At 43.5% G+C, this 23,183-nt stretch overlaps 1 protein-coding gene across 1 annotated transcript in view; it reads left to right on the forward strand.

Moving 5' to 3' along the window:
• The window catches only part of LOC120049673 (kin of IRRE-like protein 1), a 37,785-nt gene extending 20,875 nt beyond the window's left edge, over positions 1-16,910 (forward strand). Inside the window, exons 6-15 of the mRNA XM_038996020.1 lie at positions 182-287; positions 512-660; positions 1,556-1,683; positions 7,204-7,330; positions 7,815-7,915; positions 9,896-10,112; positions 10,501-10,608; positions 11,445-11,572; positions 11,994-12,071; positions 14,175-16,910. Of these exons, the coding sequence (XP_038851948.1) occupies positions 182-287; positions 512-660; positions 1,556-1,683; positions 7,204-7,330; positions 7,815-7,915; positions 9,896-10,112; positions 10,501-10,608; positions 11,445-11,572; positions 11,994-12,071; positions 14,175-14,840 (1,808 nt within the window). The 3' untranslated portion in view covers positions 14,841-16,910. The remainder of the gene's footprint in view (positions 1-181; positions 288-511; positions 661-1,555; positions 1,684-7,203; positions 7,331-7,814; positions 7,916-9,895; positions 10,113-10,500; positions 10,609-11,444; positions 11,573-11,993; positions 12,072-14,174) is intronic.
• Positions 16,911-23,183: the final 6,273 nt, after the last annotated feature.

Genomic DNA, 23,183 nt, shown 5'->3' on the forward strand with positions numbered 1-23,183 from the left:
AGGACAACAGTGTCTAGTGACAACCAGGAAGTACACTTAGATCACTGCCCAGGAACCTTGAGGGGGTTCTCTATTTTTCCGTCGGCTCTCTCTGCTCCCCACCACTCCCTCCTTCTCTTTATAATTTGCTTATTCGCTGATGTATCGGAGTGACTTAGAGATTCCCTGCCCTCTCCCCCAGACCCCCCCATGGTGACCCTGTCCATCGAGCCTCGCTCCGTCTTAGAGGGGGACAGAGTCACCTTCACCTGCGCCGCCTCCGCCAACCCTCCTATCATGGGATACATGTATGTACTGTGTACCTCTGTCGACCTCTATAGATCTGTTCATCTTTCTGTCTATCTATATGTCCACCTGTCTCTCTAGCCGTGCATTAGTCTAGCTGGATAGTTGTATTTATCTGGGTTTCATGTGTTTTTCGTTGTGAGCAAGGGTTTGGCCAATACGGGAATCAAACCCACAACTCTGGCAGTACATGTTTATTCATACATTCGTATGTGTTCTTTCTCAGGTGGGCTAAGGGTGGAGTGATCCTGCAGGGGGCCAGAGAGAGTGTGTTCACCACCAAGGCGGACCACTCCTTCTTCACAGAGCCTGTGTCCTGCTCAGTGTTCAACGCTGTGGGTAAAACCAACGTCAGCATCCTGGTCGATGTACACTGTGAGTCTCTGAACCTCCATGGCAGGCAAATACTCTGTCAGGGGTGAAAGTAATGTGGTACGGTCCGGTACGGCGTCCCGGTAAAATAAATAGTGGGGGTACGCCGTATCGGTAAAACATGAGCCTATTACTAATTAAAACAACATTTCAAGAAAACTGTAGGTTAGTACACCATTATTTATCATTAGGCCACCGCATGTCAGAGGCATGAAAAATGAGCGAATGGACTTGAAAGTGGTTGGTATAGCCTTCGCTCCAAAATGCGATGTGGTTCGACGAGAACACTGACGTTTTGCCAAGGCAGAGATGAATGGCCGACACCGAGACGCGGGCGGACAGCAGTGGATGCATAAATTCTGGATGAATGACAATTGCCAAAATGTCATTGCTCTTTGTGGTGTTTAACGTAAAAAAGATGTCTCTTTCCATTCACCACTGTTTTAAGACTGGAAATATGTTGCGAGTGGATGAACTTGCACGGGTAGCCTACTAAAGGAGCCCTTTGAAGCGATCGTTTGACAAACAGATGAAAACATCATGACTGGTTGTGTTTATGCCACAACAAAAGGTAATACATTTTGAAAGTTACATGACAAACCTTTACGACTAGGCCCACAGAGATCCTATTGAATTAATAGGGATTCTATATGTAATTCCATGATTAAGCGCGTGCACACACAGGTTGTCTTTACCGTTAAGAAATGAAATCTACTTTCACCCCTGACTCGATCTCAATCTCCCCTCATACTGTACCCCTATCTCCTAAACCTAATCATCTATACCCTCTCTCTCTTGATCTCTCGATTTTTCTCTGTAGCAAGTCGGTTTTGTATTGTATTTGAATTTGTTATCTTAGTTGGTTAAGTAAAGGCGAATGTTCTCTCTCTCTTTCCAGTTGGTCCTATCCTGGTAGTAGAGCCTAGGCCAGTGACCGTGGACATAGACTCTGATGTCACTCTGAACTGCAAATGGGCTGGCAACCCTCCTCTCACCCTCACCTGGACCAAGAAGGGCTCCAACATGGTGAGAACCAGCTCGCTCTCTAACTCCTCCACTCTCCTCCTTTTTCTCCCCAATTTTGTGATCTTAAATTGCGATCTTGTCTCATCGCTGCAACTCCCCAACGGGCTTGGGAGAGGCAAAGGTCAAGTCATGCGTCCTCCGAAACATGACCTGCCAAACCGTGCTCCTAACACCTGCCCGCTTAACCCAGAAGCCAGACGTACCAATGTGTCGGAGAAAACACTGTTCAACTGCTGATCGAGGTCAGCCTGCAGGTGCCCAGCCTCCCACAAGGAGTCGCTAGAGCGCGATGAGCCAAGTAAAGCCCCCCTGCCACACTATGGGACTCTCGGTCATGGCCGGTTGTGACACAGCCTGGGATCGAACACGGGTCTGTAGGGTCTGGCTTAGGCCGCTGCGCCACTCGGGAGGCCCCACTTTCCACCTTTCTTTTGCTGTATCTGTATCTTCTTTTGCTGTCTGTATCTTTATAGTCTCCCTCTCTCTTCTATCCCTTTGTCTCTATTATTTATGCTCCCGTGCTCTGTTCATCTCTCTCTTTCTCTTGGCTTTTTCCTGATTCCCACCGCTTCTCTCCTCCATCTGTCTCTCTCACTTCTTCACTTTTCTGTCTCTATATTATTCTAATTTCAATTCCTTCAGTGTCCATTTCTCTCTCCCATCCTAATCCCTTTCTATCTTTTTATAGTCCCCCTCTCTATTTTATCCCGTCCTTCTTCACCTCTGCCTGTTTTTTGCGCAGGTTGACGTTTATTGTCATGAATCTTGTCTTGGAGGCAGAACTGAGTGATTTCCGCAAGTTGGGCCAGTTGCAAAGTAAAAAAATTCTATATTGTAAAATTCATGGGGGGGAAATGCGCTTTTTGGTTTTGCTTTAAAGTTAAAGTTAGGCTAGCCTCGTCCCGAAACAGGCTTCCCTTAAACGGGGAGACTGGGGAAGTTCCATGGAGGAAATCAGCTAAAGCGGTGTCGAAAACCCGGTGTAAATCACTGAAGCCGCGCAACACGCCATACCAATCCAATGCCTTGTTTGGGCGGAGCTCCAAAGGTGCTCCCCAGATTAGCGCGGTAGGGGCGACAGCGCGTGAGGACAAAACATTTAAACAAACAAACACAACATTTTAGAACGTTTGCAGCACTCTGGTTTTCACAGCATTTCAATGTTATTTCGAGATGAGCTAAAGCTGCAGCAAACGGGGAGAAATTGTCTACAATACTGACCATATCAATATTTTTTATTTTGACGTTTCTGAAGTGATATTTGTCTGTAAAGGCTAGCATAAGGGACAAGACGTAGCTAGCCACAATGAGGTTCTTTTTTTGGAAAAGTCAGCTAACCTTGTAAGCTACCTAGATATAACTAACTTCTCTGACGATTATAAAGCCAACAAAATGTTCATAAAAACAACATATTATTGACCTAAAAGGTTAGCCCAGTCGCTAGTTTATGCAGGGTCAGTGTTACATAGAGCAACCATGTACCGTCTATCTATGGGGAAAACTGCAATCAATTTGCAAGCAACATTGCTAAAATGAAAAATAAAATGCCATCATACTGTAGGTCTATGGCTGCACTGGTGATGCCTGCCATGTGATAAGCTGCCAAATGGATTCACATAGCTGATATACTGAGAGATAGACAATCAAATAAAACAGATTGGAGCTCTTTCAACTAGACAAAAAGGAAATGTTCATTTGAGTAGGTGTAACAGTATAACTTCACGGCGTCCCCTCGCCCCGACACGGGCGCGAACCAGGGACCCTCTGCATACATCAACAACTGACGCCCACGAAGCGTCGTTACCCATCGCTCCACAAAGGCCACGGCCCTTGCAACACTACTTAAGTCTCAGAGCAAGTGACGTAACTGATTGAAATGCTACTAGCGCGTACCCGCTAACTAGCTAGCCATTTCACATCCGTTACATAGGCAACACAGAAACAGACACATTAGAGACAGAACCCCTCTGTATTGCAGGATTTTGATAATATGATTAACCTTTTACTGCAGTGGGCTAAATCAGGGTCACACAGAGTGATTCTGGGTAGTCTTAAACAAATCTACTTTGAAACAAAAGTATACACCTCACACACATGGTTATGGGCTTTTAAAAAAGGAGACACCTGTATCATGTCAGATATAGAGTTGAAATCTATTACATTGAGTTTGCATCCCAATATTCCACTTGTTATACTGTACATCACAGAAGACTGAAATATAACAAAACTGATTTCTGTTGTTTAAAGACTTATTTCATTTGATTAATTGTGAAATTATTACAAATATTAATATCATTCCACCCATGAGGTCAAAGAGGGCACTTTTGTTAATTGACTGCAGGAAAGGGCAACTTAACATTGACACTAGTTAATTCAGAAAATGTTGTTTAACAATTAAAACAAGTTTAAACACTTCACTTCAAAGAATCAACACTTCAACATGTACAAATAAGATAACTCGTATGTAAAGATTAGGCATCTTAGTCTAAACAACAATAGATAATTGAGTAGTAACAAGTATTTTATAATTACTAAAGCATGATTTCAGGTGAACACAAAAACACCATTCCACCTATGGATACCTTGCTCCACTGATCCTTGATCTACTGGGTGAGCAGACTTCTATTCCAGCCCAGAATCAGGTGGGTTATTGCTGGGCTGTAACAGAACCCTGCTCACCCAGCAGACCTCCAGCAGGGTTGGCTTGCTCCAATTGTAATAGGTTTATACATTGTGTGTGATGTTTAACTGTATTTTTGAATACAACATTTTCCAACATAGGTAGGCCTACACATACAGTGCCTTTGGAAAGTATTCAGACTTTGACTTTTTCCACATGTTGTTACATTACAGCCTTATTGTAAAATAGATTTTTTTTTAAACTCAGGAATCTACACACAATACCCCATAATGACAAAGCGAAAACAGGTTTTTATACATTTTTGCAAATGTATAAAAAATTTATGAACAGAAATAGCTTATTTACATCATTATTCAGACCCTTTGCTGTGAGATTGAAATTGAACTCAGGTGCATCCTGTTTCCATTGATCATCCTTGAGATGTTTGAACAACTTGATTGGAGTCCACCTGTGGTAAATTCAATTGATTGGACATGATTTGGAAAGGCACACACCCATCTATATAATGCCCCACAGTTGACAGTGCACGTCAGAGCAAAGACCAAGCCATGAGGTCGAAGGAATTGTCCGTAGAGCGCCAAGACAGGATTGTGTCGAGTCACAGATCTGAGAAAGGGTACCAAAAAATGTCTACGGCATTGAAGGTCCCCAAGAACACAGTGGCCTCCGTCATTCTTAAATGGAAGAAGTTTGAAACGACCAAGACTATTCCTAGAGCTGGCCGCACAGCCAAACATGAATCGATGGTCAATCTGACACAGCTCTAGAGTTCCTCTGTGGAGATGGGAGAACCTTCCAGAAGGACAACCATCTCTGCAGCACTCCACCAATCAGGCCTTTATGGTAGAGTGGCCAGATAGAAGCCACTCCTTAGTAAAATGCACATGACAGCCTGCTTGGAGTTTGCCAAAAGGCACCTGAAGGACACCAGACCATGAGAAACAAGATTCTCTGGTGTGATGAAACCTAGATTGAACTCTTTGGCCTGAATGCCAAGCGTCACGTTTGGAGGAAACCTGGCACCATCCCTACGGTGAAGCATGGTGGTGGCAGCATCATGCTGTGGGGATGTTTTTCAGCAGCAAGGACTGGGAGACTAGTCAGGATCGATGGCAAAGATGAATGGAGCAAAGTACAGAGAGATCCTTGATGAAAACCTGCTCAGGACCTCAGACTGGGGTGAAGGTTCACCTTCCAACAGGACAACGTCCCTAAGTACACAGCCAAGATATCGCAGGAGTGGCTTCGGGACAAGTCTCTGAATGTCCTTGAGTGGCCCAGCCAGAGCCCGAACTTGAACCCGATCGAACATCTCTGGAGATCTGCAGAGAAGAATAGAAGAAACTCCCCAAAATACAGGTGTGCCAAGCTTGTAGCGTCATACCCAAGAGGACTTGATGCTGTAATCGCTGCCAAAGGTGCTTCAACAAAGTACTGAGTTAAGGGTCTGAATACTTATGTACATGTGATATTTCATTTTGTTAAAAAAATAAAATGTGCAAAAATCCCAACCTGTTTTTCCTTTGTCATTACAGGGTATTGTGTGTAGATTGATGAGGTAAAAAAACAAACAATTTTATCAATTTTAGAATAAGGCTGTAACAAAATGTTGAACAAGTCAAGGGGTGTAGGCATGTAGGATATACCCATAGTATCTTAGGAGTTTCATTGGGATCTTTCTCATCTACAAACAGGCTTTCAAAGCTTCCTGAGGATAGTAAACATCACAAAGAAACAGGAATCATGATACTCAAATTTGACAGCACTAAATATTATGTTGCTATTATCTCCCTGTCCTCAAAGTTTAACCCTCTGGGGACTGGAACCGGAGAATCTTTTCACAATGTCCTCTCATAAAGTGACCTGCCCTATCCAGTAGCCTACACTCTCCCTTTAATGACAGCTGGAGCTGCAATTTCACCCTCTTCCGTGGCTGTTATCTACAAATGCATTTGGATTTTTAATTTAGAATAATTACATCGATTGCTAATTATAGGAAGTTAGCTAGCTGATGACATTGAATTCACTAAACTTAACAGTGTGTAACGTTAGCTAGCAAGCAGCTCAGTTGAGTTGGCCTAGTGTAGCTAGCTAGCTAATATTATGTTTTTCTTTTACATTTTTTTATTTTTATTTACATACTTGAATAGGTTCTGGCACTGCCTCCGTTTCTGGGGTCCTTACAAAAACAAAATAATTATATTTTCAGTGGTAGTAAAGCGCAGCCAGCAGCCATGTGGATGAATGGAAACAACGAAAAATCTGTCGCCAGAGCGGTTTAGAACGTGCTGTGAGTGACGTTTAACTTTACCAGCATAGTCCAATTTCAATAAATATAAATCACACACTGTCAGACGCACTTGATAACTTGAAAACTAGCACTTAAAGCTAGCATGGGCAACAACAACCACTACCCGGACGGAACACAGTGACGCACATAACACACAGCACCCCTTCTATGGGCGTGTGGGGGGGAAGATTCTTGAAAAGTAACATCCAATCAAAAAGTGTTTGCAATACAAAATTCTCCAGACCTCCAAGGGGGGTGTGACAACAATGTGATTTTGTAGGTATGGTAACACAAGATTAGGGTTAGGTATTAAGGTTAGCAGTATAGTTAGGGTTAGGTTTGACTTTGTGGCTGTGCCAGCTAGTAACCACTCTGCAGAGCTGCCTCCAGTACGTGAGTCATCCCAATAAATGCCAACCTGCGTTTTTATCTCTCATTTCTTCTTTCTCAAGTCTTCCTCTTTTATTATATTTTGCCCCTGAAGGAAAGTAGAATGATGTCAGGCCACATCATCGCACTCCCCTTTTCTTTTGTTAATCTCTTTCTCTCTGCTTGTCCCTGATTCCCTCTCTCTCTCCATCCCTTACAGGTCCTTAGTAATAACAACCAGCTGTTCCTGAAGTCAGTGAGCCAGGCGGACGCTGGGCAGTACGTGTGTAAGGCCATCGTCCCCAGGATCGGAGTGGGAGAGACAGAGGTCACTCTCACTGTCAACGGTACGTAACACCAAAGGTCATACACAACAGTACCCTTTCTGAAAAAAGGGTTCCACATGGAACCCAAAAGGTTTCTTCAAAGGGTTCAAAGAACCCTTTTAGGTTCTAGATATAAACTTTTTTTCTAAGAGTCTAGATAATAAGTACTATTAAGCAATAAGGCCAGAGAGGGGTGTGGTATATGGCCAATATACCACGGCTAAGAGCTGTTCTTATGCACAACGCAACACGGAGCGCCTGGACACAGCCCTTAGCCGTGGTATATTTGGCCATATACCACAAACCCCCGAGGTGCCTTTTTGCCATTATTAACTGGTTACCAATGTAATTAGACCAGTAAAAATAAGTGTTTTGTCATACCTGTGGTCTGATATACCACAGCTGACAACCAATCAGCATTCAGGGGCTCAAACCACCCAGTTTATAATATGGAATATCCACTTCCTCACACTTTCTCTCTCTTTCTCTCTCTCTTTCTATCCAGGTCCCCCCATCATCTCCAGTGAGCCTGTTCAGTATGCAGTGAGGGGGGAGAGAGGAGAGGTCAAGTGCTACATCGCCAGCACACCTCCACCGGACAAGATTGTAAGTGGACAGTGGATACTGTACAAACTCTACTGCAAGCTTCTACATGACCACATTACCACCTATACATTATCGTCATCATGAGACTGACATAGTCAACACTCTAGCAGCTTTTATGTCTTGTGACGGCCATCAAAATCTTTCGGAATTGTCCTGAGATCCACCATGTAAACAAACCCAATGTTTCTAGTTGGGGACACTTCTATCGCCTTCACTCCACTTGTCTCTCTGGTCCGGATGCACTCAGACAGTGGCTGTGTCTGAAATGGTACCCTAGTCCCTACATAGTGTACCATATGGGCCCTGGTCAAAAGTAGTGCACTGTATAGGGAATAGGATGCCATTTTGGATGCAGTCAGTGTGTAATTGGTCTCGTCCTCCTCTCCTCTCTAAACCTTGTGAGTTTAATTCTCTCTGACGCACCGGGGTGCGTCTCTAATGCAGGGACAGAAAAATAGTTATAAAATATGAAGGACAGGAACGACAGGAACAGTTGTCCCTGCAAATTCTTCTGCCAGAGTTTCTCGTTTTTCAGAATGAATGGTAGATTACGGGAACATGTGGCCTTATGCAATTTCAAATAGTCGCTCATACTTCAGTGTGAATAATAGCTTTTAGTGGCTTGGAAGTTGAGGAAGTGTGTAAGATTCTTACCAATTCTAAAACCACTACATGTAACTCTAAAGTCCACGAATAGAGCGATATAGCTGCTTGGAACAGTTGGTGCTGGTAGTGTGTGAATCTCATAATGTGGGCGTTGTAAGTGTGTGTGAATGTTTTGGAATGTATGTGCTTGTTTGTTTACTTTAGTGTGTGTGTGTCTTTGTGTATACTGTACAAATGTGTACACAGTGGCAGAACTTGCCATCGTTTTGTTTAATAATACATAATATCTCTGTTATCTTGCCTTCTTCTTCTTTGACTTGAGGTCCTCATCCGATGTGCGCTATTTAGAGGCTTTGACCATCTCTGGTTGTGACAAACGGAGCGGATTCTTTTTTCTTCCTCTGAATTTTGCTCTAGCTTTTGAACTGTTAGGTCTATAAGCTATTATGACCCCATTCCTGAAAGCTTAGACTCTGTTTCCCTCTACGACACTCACAAGCTGCGCAGGCCATGTTAGAAGGGACTGTGACAAAACCCCAATTGAAAACAATGCATGTGTTTTTTCTACACACACAATTTATTACTTGAGGAACTTTCCAATATCTTTCTGATCCATTTCACTCACTTTGTGATGCCAATTAAAATTGTTACACATTTCCCATGTTTAAGTAATTTGACATATTTTCTTAATAGCTTCATGAACATAGAAACTTGATTGCAGTTTGTATCTGTGCGAGATTGGTTAAAAAGGCCATACAATAACTAAATGTATTGGTATTTTCCCGAAGACAATGTCAGATATAGATATTGGCCCAGAATTGCCACATCAGTGCATCCCTAACTAACTAAAACCAGATATAAAGTATGTAGAAATTATAATGGACCTATGGCTTATATTTATTTAAAAAACTGCCCTTTTTTCTGGCCCGCTAATTGCTTTTGATGAACAAATCGTTCTGGAAAAAAATCTGTACGGCTCCGTTTAATTTTGAAACCCCGATGTGGCCCTCAAGACAAAATTATTGCCCACCCCTGTTCTACATGGTGATGCAAAGACCTTTACTATTGAGGGGTATTTCAAGTCTTTTCAGTTCGCCTTTTCATTCTGCTTCGTTCACCTAAAAGAGCCGGCTCCGAACAGCTCTTCGTTCAGTAGCCATGATTTTGTTTAATAGACATGGGGGGGCTCGGGGGGGCCTATATCTGGGGCCTCCAAATCACTAAGTCCACCCCTGTGTGTATATTCCTCCATATGTGCATATGCACATCTATGCTTATATGTGTTTGTACATAATGCATGTGTGTGTCAGAGCACATGCAGTATAGTATATATGTGTGTGTTAATGTGCGCCTGCTTGCCTGCCTGTGATTCAGGTGTGGGCATGGAAGGAGAACGTATGGGAGAAGGAGAAGGGGACTCTGTTGGAGAGGTACACGGTGGAGCAGAGTAAACCGCTGTCTGAGGGAGGGGCTGTCCTCTCCACCCTCACCATCAACAACGTCATGGAGGCTGACTTCTTGTCCACCTACAACTGTACCGCCTGGAACTCCTTCGGACCCGGGACCATGATCATCACCCTGGAAGAGACCGGTATGCCCAGAGACGAACAACAACAACAACAACACCGTTATATTCAGCAGCATTATATTCATACTCGTAACGTGATGCGACCAGACATCCCTCCTCAAAAACAACAACAACAATAACCAGCATATATTCATGCCTGCTCTATTATAATGTTTTAGCTGAATCGACATATTGTATAAACAGCTAACTGAACCCTATTGCATTGACCTCTCTCCCTCTATCCTTCTTCTCTCTCTCTTTATTTCTCTCTCTGTTTCTCTCTGTCTCTCTCCCTCTATCTCTCTCCTCCCTCTCAATCTCCCTCTCTCTGTCTCTTTTCCCTCTCTCTCTCTCACGGTTTCTCTCCTCCTCTATCTCTCTTCCCTCTCTCTCTCTCTGTTCCCACTCTCAGAGGAGGTACCAGTGGGTATAATAGCAGGAGGGACTGTTGGCTGCACCATCCTGCTATTCCTGTGTTTACTAGTCCTGGTGCTCATCTTCTACCGACAGCGCAAAGGCAGTAAGTGATAACTCCATCTAGGAAATATCAAACGTATACACCTGTAAAATACAGTAGCAAACACATACAACACCTGTAAAATACAGTAGCAAACACATACAACACCTGTAAAATACAGTAGCAATCACATACATCTGTAAAATACAGTAGCAAACACATACAACACCTGTAAAATACAGTAGCAAACACATACAACACCTGTAAAATACAGTAGCAATCACATACATCTGTAAAATACAGTAGCAAACACATACACCTGTAAAATACAGTAGAAAGCACATACAACACCTGTAAAATACAGTAGCAAACACATACAACACCTGTAAAATACAGTAGCAAACACATACAACACCTGTAAAATACAGTAGCAAACACATACAACACCTGTAAAATACAGTAGCAAACACAAACACCTGTAAAATACAGTAGCAAAAGCATACACCTGTAAAATACAGTAGCAAACATACAAAACCTGCAAAATACAGTAGCAAACACATACAAATACATATTTCAGATACCAATGCATTGAAAACATCATACAGTATACACCTGAACTTCCTCAGAATGCAATATATTATTCACATGTTTACACTTGCATACATATACTTAAACATATAAAGTACATAAACATACACATACTGTATCTAAATCAATATACCCTGACATATATCCAGCAGTATTCAACTGTGTGCTGTGCTGTTTTGCATTTATGGATACATTAAAATGCACATATACATACTCATTTATACACATACTGTACATACATCACTATACCCTGACATACGTATATCCAGCAGTATTCAACTGTGTGCTGTGCTGTCGTGTTGTGCTTCCAGGTCGTCGTGGGGTCACGCTGGGTAAGCCAGACATCAAGGTAGAGACAATAAACAAGGAGACCCACAGTCTGGAAGAGGACTCCGGCAGCGTTTCCACGGCATCACGCATGGTCAAGGCCATGTACTCGGTGAGTCGCCATCACAACGCTACAGCAGGTTGCCTTGAACTTTGCTTCCTTTGGTTTATGTTACCCAAGTTTCCCTTCAGGCGATCACTAAAGTTTTTTTCAATAATTCCAACGACGCCTCAACTCTGAAGCTATTACCTTACAACTAACCACTTAACAGAAATGCAACAAAAAACATTTCTGTCATATCAACTTTTGCTGTTCTATCTTTTCAATCACAATACTCAGAATTTTTAACACTTAAAGATGACCCTTTTCAACTTAAAATACGATCTGTCACTTTCTCTTCCTTCCCTCTTCTTTTTTTTCTTTTTTATTCGGTCCCCCACTTATGTTGGATTCCTCCCCTCCTTTGTTGTTTTTTCATTGTTTGATGGTTTAGATTCTGCCCTCTTCTGTGTCCTTTTCTCCCTCTTCTCAGCCCTTTAAAGACGATATAGAACTCAAGCAGGACCTGCGTAGCGATACGCTAGACACTCGCCAGGAGTACGACCTGAAGGTGAGATTATTTTACACACATACAGCGCCTTCAGAAAGTATTCATACACCTTGACGTAATCCACATTTTGTTGTGTTACAGCCTGAATTCAAAATGAATTCAATAAAAAAAAGTTAGCTTTTTTAAAACATTTTTGCAAGTTTCTTGAAAATCAAATACAACATCCCTGAGTGAGTACTTTGTAGAAGCACATTTGGCGGCGATTACAGCTTTGAGTCATCTTGGGTAGGTCTGTATCAGCTTTGCACATCTGGATTTGGATCTCCCATTCTTCTGTGCAGATTTTTATCAAGCTCTGTTAAGTTAGATGGGGAGCAGCAGTGAACAGCAATCTTCAAGTTTTTCCACAGATTTTCAATGGGATTCAAGTCTGGGCTTAGGCTGGGCCACTCAATGACTTTTAAATTCTTGTTCTGAAGCCATTCAAGCGTTGCTTTGGCTATATGCTTGGGGTTATTGTCCTGTTGGAACATAAATCTTCATCCCAGTCTGAGGTCGTTTGCACTCTGAAGCAGGTTCTCATTAAGGATTTGCCTGTATTTGGCTCCATTCATTGTTCCCTCTATCCTTACCAGTCTCTCAGTCCCTGCTGCTGAAAAGCATCCCCATAGCATGATGCTGCCACCACCATACTTCACAGTAGGGATGGTGTAAGAAGGGTGATGAGCTGTTTTCTCCAGACATAGCGCTTTGCATTCAGGTCAAAGAGTTACATTTTTGTCTCATCAGACCACAGAATCTCATGCCTTATGCTCTCAAGAGTCTCACGTGCCTTTTTGCAAACTCCAAGTGTGCTGTCATGTGCTTTTTTTTCAGGAGTGGCTTCCGTCTGGCCACTCTCCCATAAAGCCCAGATTGGTGAAATGCTGTAGAGACTGTTGTCCTTCTGGCAGGTTCTCCCATTTCATCCAAGGAACTCTGTAGTTCTGTCAGAGTGGTCATTGGATTCTTGGTCACCTCCATACTTTTTTTTTCAATTTCCTAATGATGGAGATGACATGCTCTTGGAAACTTTAAACACTCTAGAAATTGTTTTATAGGGCCTCCTGAGTGGCGCAGTGGTCTAAGGCACTTCATCGCAGTTGCTAGCTGTACCACTAGAGATCCTGGTTCGACTCCAGGCTCTGTCGCAGCCGGCCGTGACCGGGAGACCCATGGGGCAGCGCACAATTGGCCCAGCGTCGTCCGAGTTAGGGGAGGGTTTGGCCGGCAGGGATGTCCTTGTCCAATCCCGCTCTAGCGACTCCTGTGGTGGGCCGGGCGCATGCACGCTGACAAGGTCGACAGGTGTACGGTCTTTCCTCCGACACATTGGTGTGGTTGGCTTCCAGGTTAAGTGGGCATTGTGTCAAGAAGCAGTGCGGCTTGGTTTGGTCGTGTCTCGGAGGACGCATGGCTCTTGACCTTCTTCTCTCATGAGTCCTTGTGGGAGTTGCAGCTAAGACGCAAGACTGTTAATGTCAATTGGATACCACGAAATTGGGGAGAAAAAGGGGTTCAAAAAAAGTTACAAATAAATGAAATTGTTTTATACCCTTCCCCAGATATATGCCTCATCACAGTTCTATTGCGAAGATTTACAGACAGTATAGTTTCTGCTCTGACATGCAGCTGTGGTATCTTATATAGGCAGGTGTGTTTCTTTAAAAATCAGATCCAAACAATTAAATTGGCAACAGGTGGACTCCATTCAAGTTGTATCGAAATCTCAATGATGATCAAAGGAAATTGGATGCACCTAAGCTCAATTTGGAGTATCATAGCAAAGGGGTGTGAATAATTATGTAAATTAGATATTTCTGTATTTAATTTTCAATAAATTTGCAAACATTTCTAAAAACATGTTTTCACTTTGTCATTATGGGGTATTGTGTGTAGATGGGTGACAAAAACTATATTTAATCCATTTTGAATTCAGACTGTAACACAACAAAATGTGGAATAAGTCAAGGGATAGGAATACTTTCTGAAGGCACTGTACATACACACACACACATGTACACACACACACACACACACACACACACACACACACACACACACACACACACACACACACACACACCTTAGTGACAATATGTTTTCTAATCTTGCTCTCTCCAGGACCCCACCAACGGCTACTACAACGTGCGAGCCTCCACCCTTGATGAGGGTCGCCCCGCCTCCCGCTCCATGCACTACTCTGACTACCGGCCCTCCAACACCCCAGGGGGAGCTGCCTCTGTCAGCAGCAGTGCTGGAGGATCAGGGGCCACGGCCAGCGGAGGAGGCCCTCCAGGCCCAGGGCCCCTCTCCACCCCCGGTCGCCCCAGTTGCTACGACCCCCGGCCCCCTTCCAGACTCTCCCACAACAGCTACGCCCAGTTCAACACCTTCACCCGGGCTGGGCAGAGCCAGCAGCCCCCTCCCAACCCCCCGCCGCAGACCAGCGACTTCCCTGGGGACTGCAGCCTGTTGGACTCCCCTCAGCTGGCCTACGACAACTACGGCTATCCCTCTCACCCCTATACCCCCTACCGCATGGGCTTTGCCCCGCCCAGTCTGGCTCCATTGGAAACCGGGCCTTCCTATGAGATGTACGGGGTGGGGTCGGGGGTGGGGCCTGTGCCAGGGGTGGGGCCTGGTGTGGGGGTGGGGCCGGGGGCGACTCCATCAGGGTCAGAGACTGGACTGGGGAAGTATGGAAGCTCCACCCGCTTCTCCTATACCTCGCAGCACTCTGACTACGGCCACAGAGGACACACACAGAGGATGCAGACACATGTGTGAGATGGATAGCTGACATGGTCACATAGACGGTGAGGGTGCATTCTCATACACACTGTCACTCAGACGCACACAGAGGCCGCACACACACGCATTCACATTCTCAAACATACGCAGATATACTGTACACATGTGAGCATACACACGCAGATATACACACACACACAGACACACACACAGAGGAGTTAGAATTTCCCCATGAGACAGGGAGGGTGTGAGAAAGAGAGAGTCCAGATCAGTGGATAACGAGTGAATTCCTGGTAATCTATAGAATTCCCACACTCCCAGTGTTCAAATCTTTGCTCTGAAAGAGCAGAAAGCGAAAGTCCAATCAAGACCAGAGAAGACGGGACTAGAGAGAACAAAAGATCTTTAGATGTTAATTATCGAAATAAATAGCATATGTGCTATGAATTTAGATTGTAATGAATGACGAGAGTGAGCGTTACAGGCAATTTATTCCATATTCGATTGCCAAATATTACAGTAAGGCATATCATGGAGAAATTGACCGTCAAATATGGTACTCGTTCGTTGGGCGGGAGAAACCTCAACCAGTGGAGGGTCGTGACTGGCCGCCATTTTGTTTTAGCTGGTTGTTGTTTTATACAGTGATTTTAGAACACATATATCCCACATTGCTCCACTTCATTGGCGCCATTGGTGCTGGTTAGTGGGGTCATCGTACGTTTTGCACTGCATTACAAACAGTATTCATTGCTTAGAAATCCATCATCTACATATATCTGTATTATATGAGTCTGTTTTTATTTGCACACCAACAAACTAGAGCTTTCTATTCTATTTTTTAACATTTTACAGAATTATTTTGGTCATATTTCTGTGAAGGAAGTGTCTGTGGACCAAGATGTTCAAACTTGAGAGTGTTTAGTCTTTGTTTGGGTGATATTCACCTCAACAAACAAAGAGAAACATGAAGAAGTATTTGAGTACCTGTTTTTGTCAGCCATGATGACTGGCAAGATTCAGGAAGGGGAGGGTATACAAGAACCTTTTTACCAAGTGTCCATGTTTGCTCTTTATTTGATGTAAATCTGGGGTTACAAGCATTTAAATGCAGTAGATACCATGGATGAAGTCCTTCTATGGGAAGGTGTTGTGTTCAGGCCTTGAGGCAGTCCGGGCATATGGAACTACACTATAAGCCTGCTAGCCTGGCATTCAAACTGAATTTTTTACGTTTCACCATTTATATGAACTACATATTTTATATGGTGAAACATAGCGGATTCAGCTTGGATCCAGGCTATAAACCTTAGCTTGGTGCCCCCTGCTGAAATAGAGAGAGGTGACGTGGTAGCCTGGTCGCAGATCTGGTTGTGCTGTCTTGCCCACTCCTACGGTCATTGTCACGCTTGCGAACAAACAGCACCTGGGACCAGGCTAGTGAGATGGTGTGTATAAGAGTGGCCTTAGGGAACATGCGGTAATGCTTTCATCATTCATTCCTCCTCACACACAATCAGCCATGAGGGCCAGAGGAGAATGTGTATGGAGAGGTTCAATGAAGGTTTGTCTACAGTATTGATATACGGATAGCGGAGTGGGAATGTTTGTGCGTGAAAGAGAGAGTGTGTGTATGCACATCTATTTGTACAGTGTTTGTATAGATGTGTGAATGGCTGTGTGTGTGTGTGTGTGTGTGTGTATGTATGTAATGCATATACATACAGTACTCTACCTGCGTGTGAACGTGACTATTGTATGCATGTCAGTGTGTACAGTATGTGTGTGTGCATGTCTGTATGTGTTCATGTGTGCGAGTGTGTTTCAGTAATATGTCCATATCATTTCTCTTCACGATCCTGTTCCAATACTTTTATACCTCTGGTAGGACTGTATCCTGTATTATTGTGTCTTTGAATTTAGAAATACAATGTTTATCTTATTGTACTGTTCTACGTAGCAGGAAAAAAAAACTGTTCAAAAGATGTACAACAGAAAGTGATCAAATTTTCATTTTTTAATTTCATTATCTCCAATATTTTTTAAAAATGGTATGTAATTATTTTTCCACAGTATAACAGAAATAAAAAGCACTGTTTTTTATAAAATAAATCATGTCATGTGATGCTTTCGGGGGAATGGGATAACTACCAGTTAGGAGAATTCAGTTTATTTTGTGTTTTCCCCCACAATCTGTCATGTCTGCTCCCACTCTACCTCCCTGGCGCTCGCCAGCCTGCCAAGCATTACGCACTTCTGCCACCATCATTACGCACACCTGCTTCCCTCGTCACGCACATCAGCGATTCGTTGGACTCACCTGGACTCAATCATCTGTGTTAGTACCTCCCCTATATCTGTCTGTTCCCCCGCTCTGTTCCCCGCTTCAGCATTAATTGTCGTTTGTCTTTGTATTAACCAGTTCTGACGCTGTTCCCTGTCTGTGCAAAATTAAATGTTCACTCTCCGTACCTTCTTCTCTACCCCATCGTTGATTCTTACAGAATGCGAAGCATCGGGGAGTTCTGGCTTTTCGGTTGGTGGTGACGTCGGGTCCGGGGGGCGCCGCCGATGGAACGGGGTTGCCTCAGCTTGCTTGTCGAGCTTCTACGCCCTAGCTGGCTCAAGAGATTTCCTTGCCCCGGTTGGCTCGGCAGGCGCCCATCCCACGTCAGGCCTCAACCGGATCGTCAGGTTTTTACGCCTCAGCCGGATCATCAGGCTCCCACGTCTCAGCCGGCTCTCCAGGCTCCCACGTCCCACAGGGATCATCAGGCTTCACGCCTCACCTGAATCGTCAGGCTCCGACGCCTCAGCCGGTTTGCCAGGCTCCCACGCCTCTACCGGTTCGTCTGGCTTGAACGCCCCAGTCAGCGGGTCCAGAGCCCGCTCTCCCTCCCTGGCGCTCGAGGGCTCCAGGTTGCCCAGCATTACGCACTTCTGCCACCATCATTACGCACACCTGCTTCCCTCGTCACGCGCATCAGAGCTTCATTGGACTCACCTGGACTCAATCACCTGTGTTAGTACCTCCCCTATATCTGTCTGTTCCCCACTTCAGCATTAATTGTCCTTTGTCGTTGTGTTACCCGGTTCTGATGCTGTTCCTGTCCTGTTCCATGTCTATGCAAAATTAAATGTTCACTCTCCGTACCTGCTTCTCTACTCCAGCGTCGGTTCTTACACAATCAACATATATTATTACCTACAACCCAACTTAATGTAAAATAAATAAATACATAGAAACATATTTAATTACGGCTAACGATTAAAGAGTGACTGCCCCTTAAAACCAACGAATCCCTTTGAAAACGGCATATGTGGCATCGATAGCAGTCAGAGAATACTGTTCATTGACTACAGCTCAGCGTTCAACACCATAGCGCCCACAAAGCTCATCACTAAGCTAAGGACCCTTTGACTAAACACCTCCCTCTGCAACTGAATCCTGGACTTCCTGACGGGCCGCCCCTAGGTGGTAAGGGTAGGCAACAACACATCTGCCATGCTGATCCTCAACACTGGGGCCCCTCAGGGGTGCGTGCTTAGTCCCCTCCTGTACTCCCTGTTCACCCACAACGGCATGACCAAGCACGACTCAAACACCATCAGTAAGTTTGCTGACGACACAAGTGGTAGGCCTGATCACCAACAACGATGAGACAACCTATAGGGAGGAGGTCAGAGACCTGTCAATGTGGTGCCAGGACAACAACCTCTCCCTCAATGTGAGCAAGACAAAGGAGCTGATCGTGGACTACAGGAAAAGGAGGGCCGAACAGGCCCCCATTAACATTGACGGGGCTGTAGTGGAGAGTGGAGACTTCCAAGTACCTTGGTGTCCACATCACCAACAAACTATCATGGTCCAAGCACACCAAGATAAAGACGGCACCACAACACCTTTTCCCCCTCAGGAGACTGTAAAGATTTGGCATGGGTCCAAGATTTCTGCCATCCAGGACCTATTTACTAGGCTGTGTAAGAGGAAGGCCCAAATAATTGTCAAAGACTCCAGTCACCCAAGTCATACGCTTCGAACACACCAACAGCGTCATTGCGCAAAATAGTATGCAGCATCATCTGGATATATATGCAACAAAAGTTCTACACATTGGCTATTATTTTTAATGAGCTCTGCCCCCAAACAAGACCACATTTTGTTGGTCCAGACTGCACCAAATCTAAACCAATCATAGATGTCTTTATTTCACAAGTTTGGACATCAAAGTAGAGCACAGTAGAGCTCAGTAGAGTACAGCACAGAACCATAGAGTAGAGTTCAGTACAGTACAGAGTTCAGTACAGCAGATACAGTAAAGTAGAGCATAGTTCTGTACAGTAGAGTATAGTTCAGTACTGAACTCTACAGGACTGTACTGTATTGTCCTGAACTATACTCTGCACCCCCTGTACTGTGCTGTGCTGTACTGTATTGCACTGTCCAAACTGGTGAACCCAACTGTGGTTTGTGAGTACTATGATTTCCCATTGTAGCCAATTCAATTGCAGAAATTCCGTTACTAATTTTTGGGAAATTCCGTTACCAATTTGGTAGTTTTAGTCACTTAATAATTTAAACAACATTTATATCAGTAAAAACATTAGAACTAATTGATAGGTCTACCTTTACTTGTTACTTATGTGACATTTCTTTATCCTGCCTCCTAATTAGGGAGAAAAATTAGAAAATATCTTAAAGATACTGTATGTGGGGTTTTGGTAACGGAATTTCAAGGCACAAGGCAATGTTTCTTAAACTTACAGAAGGCAATTAGTTTTCTACAAATTAATAATTGATATGTTGGATTCATGTCTGCATATCAACCAAAAATCGAAGTTCATGAAAAGGACTAAATCAAATCAAACTTTAAATGCCCTTAAATAAAGTTTGATTTAGTCCTATTACTTAACTTCGTTTTTTGGTTGAGATGGAGACGTGAATCATTGAATCCCTAGGGCCTAGGCCTATATGTATTGTCTAGTTTTAGTTGAATCCTGGGTTGAATTGAAACAATAGCTGTTGATGACTTTGCAAATGTTATATAAGCCTAAATAGTATCATTGATTTATATAAGATTCATAAAGTATGGTTACATTTCATTTGCTCTGTTAAACTTACTCTTTGATATGACTTCGATAGCAACAGTGAATCTATTTAATTTTTAAGAGGAGGATTCCCTAATAATTCTCACGATAGCACATTGACAAATATCTAAGAGAAGCAGGCCTGGTTCGGTTATAACCCTGGATGGGAGACCAAAGGAAAGCTGTAGATAGATACATTCTCAACCTACTGTTTTTTTCTGATAGTGGCTATAACATTGAAGATCTGACATTGTCTCAAAGGTACAAATTCAACATATTTTATACAAGGTTAGTTAATGTACAAAATTGGTTACCATGATGACATAATCCTGTGGTTGAAATGTCACCCTCAAACCAACAGTTCACTCTCACGATTTTGCAAATCCAATGTATTTTAAAAATAGATTCCACGTCAAAATACTTTGACAAATTATGTTGAAACAATGTTGATTCAACCAGTTTTTGCCCAGTGGGAAGTACCCTTGTGACACCTCTTCCGTTGTTGCCAGAGTTACCTCGACTCCTATGAAAAGGACACTACCTGTAAACACCACCTCATAAGATTGCCTGCTGCAGTTGTTTGAGAGATGTCCAGTTTGCAGCCGAACATGCAGCTTGAGAAGACCAGCAAGGGGGCCTTCATCAGCATCATGCAGACATGCCCTCACTGTGAGCATTCATATGAATGGAACTGTCAGCCACATGTTGGAAAGTATCCGGCCAGCAACCTTAGCCTGTCAGCGGCAACAGCTTTCACAGGCTCATCAGTTGTATAAATACAGAAGGTAACCCACTTCATTACTTTGATATATTTGATAACCCAATTGTGAAAAATAATTGATGTGACCTGACATTATTTGTTGCTTATTTTCTACTTCTTAGATGCATATAATGTCCAGGGCATAACGTGTGTGTGTGACCGACCGACCAGTGTCTTTGATGAGGGGCCAGGAGCTGATTTACACTGCTATGCCTATCAATGGGGCTCTGGCAAAGACCTTGCCTCACCTCTTGCCTGCTCACCAACGGTCATTGATGGGGAGAACAGAATTAGGTAGGTTTAGTCTGACCTGTTCAAATTTCAACATAATATCAGTTTGTGTATCAGATATCACCTATTCTAACTGCCATTGCTAATAACAGTGACTATGTGTTATGACAGCCGGCGGGGAGAGGGGAGGGGAAGTGGTGATTGAGGGGAGATATCTGGCAGTCTGTTGGCTCCACCCCCGGCCCTTATATGGACTTCCTGCCCCAACGAGGCAAGACTGGAACTCGTTAAGCCAGGGAGGGTTTGAGGATAAAAGGGGGAAGCAGCCTGCACAGCAGGGCAGAGTAGGAGAGAACCAAGTGTGATATGAAGCGTGGGAGAAGAGAGCACATGATCTGTGAGTTTACGTGTTGTGCCCTAGACTGTCGGACTAACCCCCTTGTGTACTGGATTGGCTGAGAACCAAAGTGTGAGGATTACCCCTGGGAAAAGGAACGGACAAAGAGAATGAATTGTGGGCTGTGGTGATTGGTGAATTTCCCCTTCTTTCCCTGTGTAAAAAAATCCCTAAAACTTCCCATAAGCGTTCTATTTGTGCTACTAGTTAGTGCCTGTTTTGTTATTGAACTTGGTGATGTGGAAACAATGAATGGAGACAGCAGATGGAGACTAGCAAGATGATGTGATGAAGTCCAGACTGACAGACAGGCTTGTTGCTGATGTCTCTGAATGGAGAGAGACCTGGCACTAGGCATTAACATTTTACTGGACACAACTTTTACTTGTATTGTCTTTTTATTATTGAATGGTATCAGACAATATGGGGAGGGAGAAGCCCTGTGTGTTTTACACCAAGATCAGGGAACTCCTATTGTATACGGGACACCACACAGGAAGGAATGACCCCTCTGACAAGTTTGCCAATGTAGGTCCATTACCACCAGAAGAAATGTCGATAGGCACAGTATCTGTATCGGCTGGGAACGACAGTGAAAGGAGCACATTGTTATATTAGCAGAACACTGATTCTATGGTATTATGTGAAGGGTTGTTTATTTTACATGGACCTACATTTAAAATATCTACATAAATTCAGCACTTGCATTCTCATATTACTCTGTAGGCTACTGACCTATTCATAGCTTCCTCTGGCATCTCACCATACATCTCCCTGTAGTTATTGAACTCAATCTGCAGGAGTTGTTTGTTATGATTGCCTGGGGGGAAATGGCTGTGGGCAAGGTTCTGACAGATGGGTGTGTCTTGGTGGTGGCAAGGACACACCCACATCAAACCACACCCCCAAGTCAAGGCTTTGGTCATGGCCGGCAGCAATTCTGGAGGAGCAAGCCAAATAACTATATTATATAAGTGTGAAAAAGCACTATACTATTATTGGGCAACAGTCACGTGGGTATTTCCACTACCACTGCATTTAGTATTTCTACTGTTACTATATAGGCTACTATCCCACTACTACAAAGACAATCACTACTTCTACAATACACTAGCCTACATTTAACACTAGCAATTTTTACGTCTTCCACTACCGTAAAAATACTTTTGAACAGCAAGTCACACAATTTTTCCATATAGCACCAACTCAACTTCCATTATACTTCAGTGTGATAGGTGGCAGTACCATCATTCTGTCAACTTTGCTTCCCAAACCAAAAAATAAAACATTTTAACAGAAGAGAGTGGTCAAGGAGCAAAGTGTTGTAACTGCGGTGGAGATCATGATGCCTTGGAATGCCTGATCAGGGTGAAAAAAATGGAGGTCACCAAAATCAGGGCAGCTCAGTCTGTCTCCTATGCGGAGGCAGTCAAAATGGTATGAAAGTCTGATGGTAGTGAATACTGGTAGAATTACACTGCAACATACACCGCAGCCTGCGTATCAACAGGACCCAGAAATTCTTCAGGTGAAGAAAGTGGACTTTGTTGCTTTAATAGCAATGGTGGTAAATGGCACTGTGCACATTGAAAAAAAGTCAAGAAAGGTTGATATCATTGTTTCTGCAGTTGAACTATTTTTGGGATTAAAAGACAGCTAACATCTGAGGAGCTACATGGAGTACTTTTCCGTGTGGTCGCACCCTTTCAGGCCTCTGAACCTGAGTGGATTTTTTAGGTTTCGAATGACTGAAGGAGCTGGAATATATATTATTTATTTATTTTACATTCTTTTGTCGTTTTTGTGGATTATTAATGTAAATGTTCTCTTCCCAGTGGAATTTACTTTTCTTTTGTGAATTTTTTCACCCCCGTCCAGTTGGTGGCGATAATACACTTTTTAG

The sequence above is a fragment of the Salvelinus namaycush genome, chromosome 6 (assembly GCF_016432855.1).
Source record: "Salvelinus namaycush isolate Seneca chromosome 6, SaNama_1.0, whole genome shotgun sequence".
Classification (NCBI taxonomy): domain Eukaryota; kingdom Metazoa; phylum Chordata; class Actinopteri; order Salmoniformes; family Salmonidae; genus Salvelinus; species Salvelinus namaycush.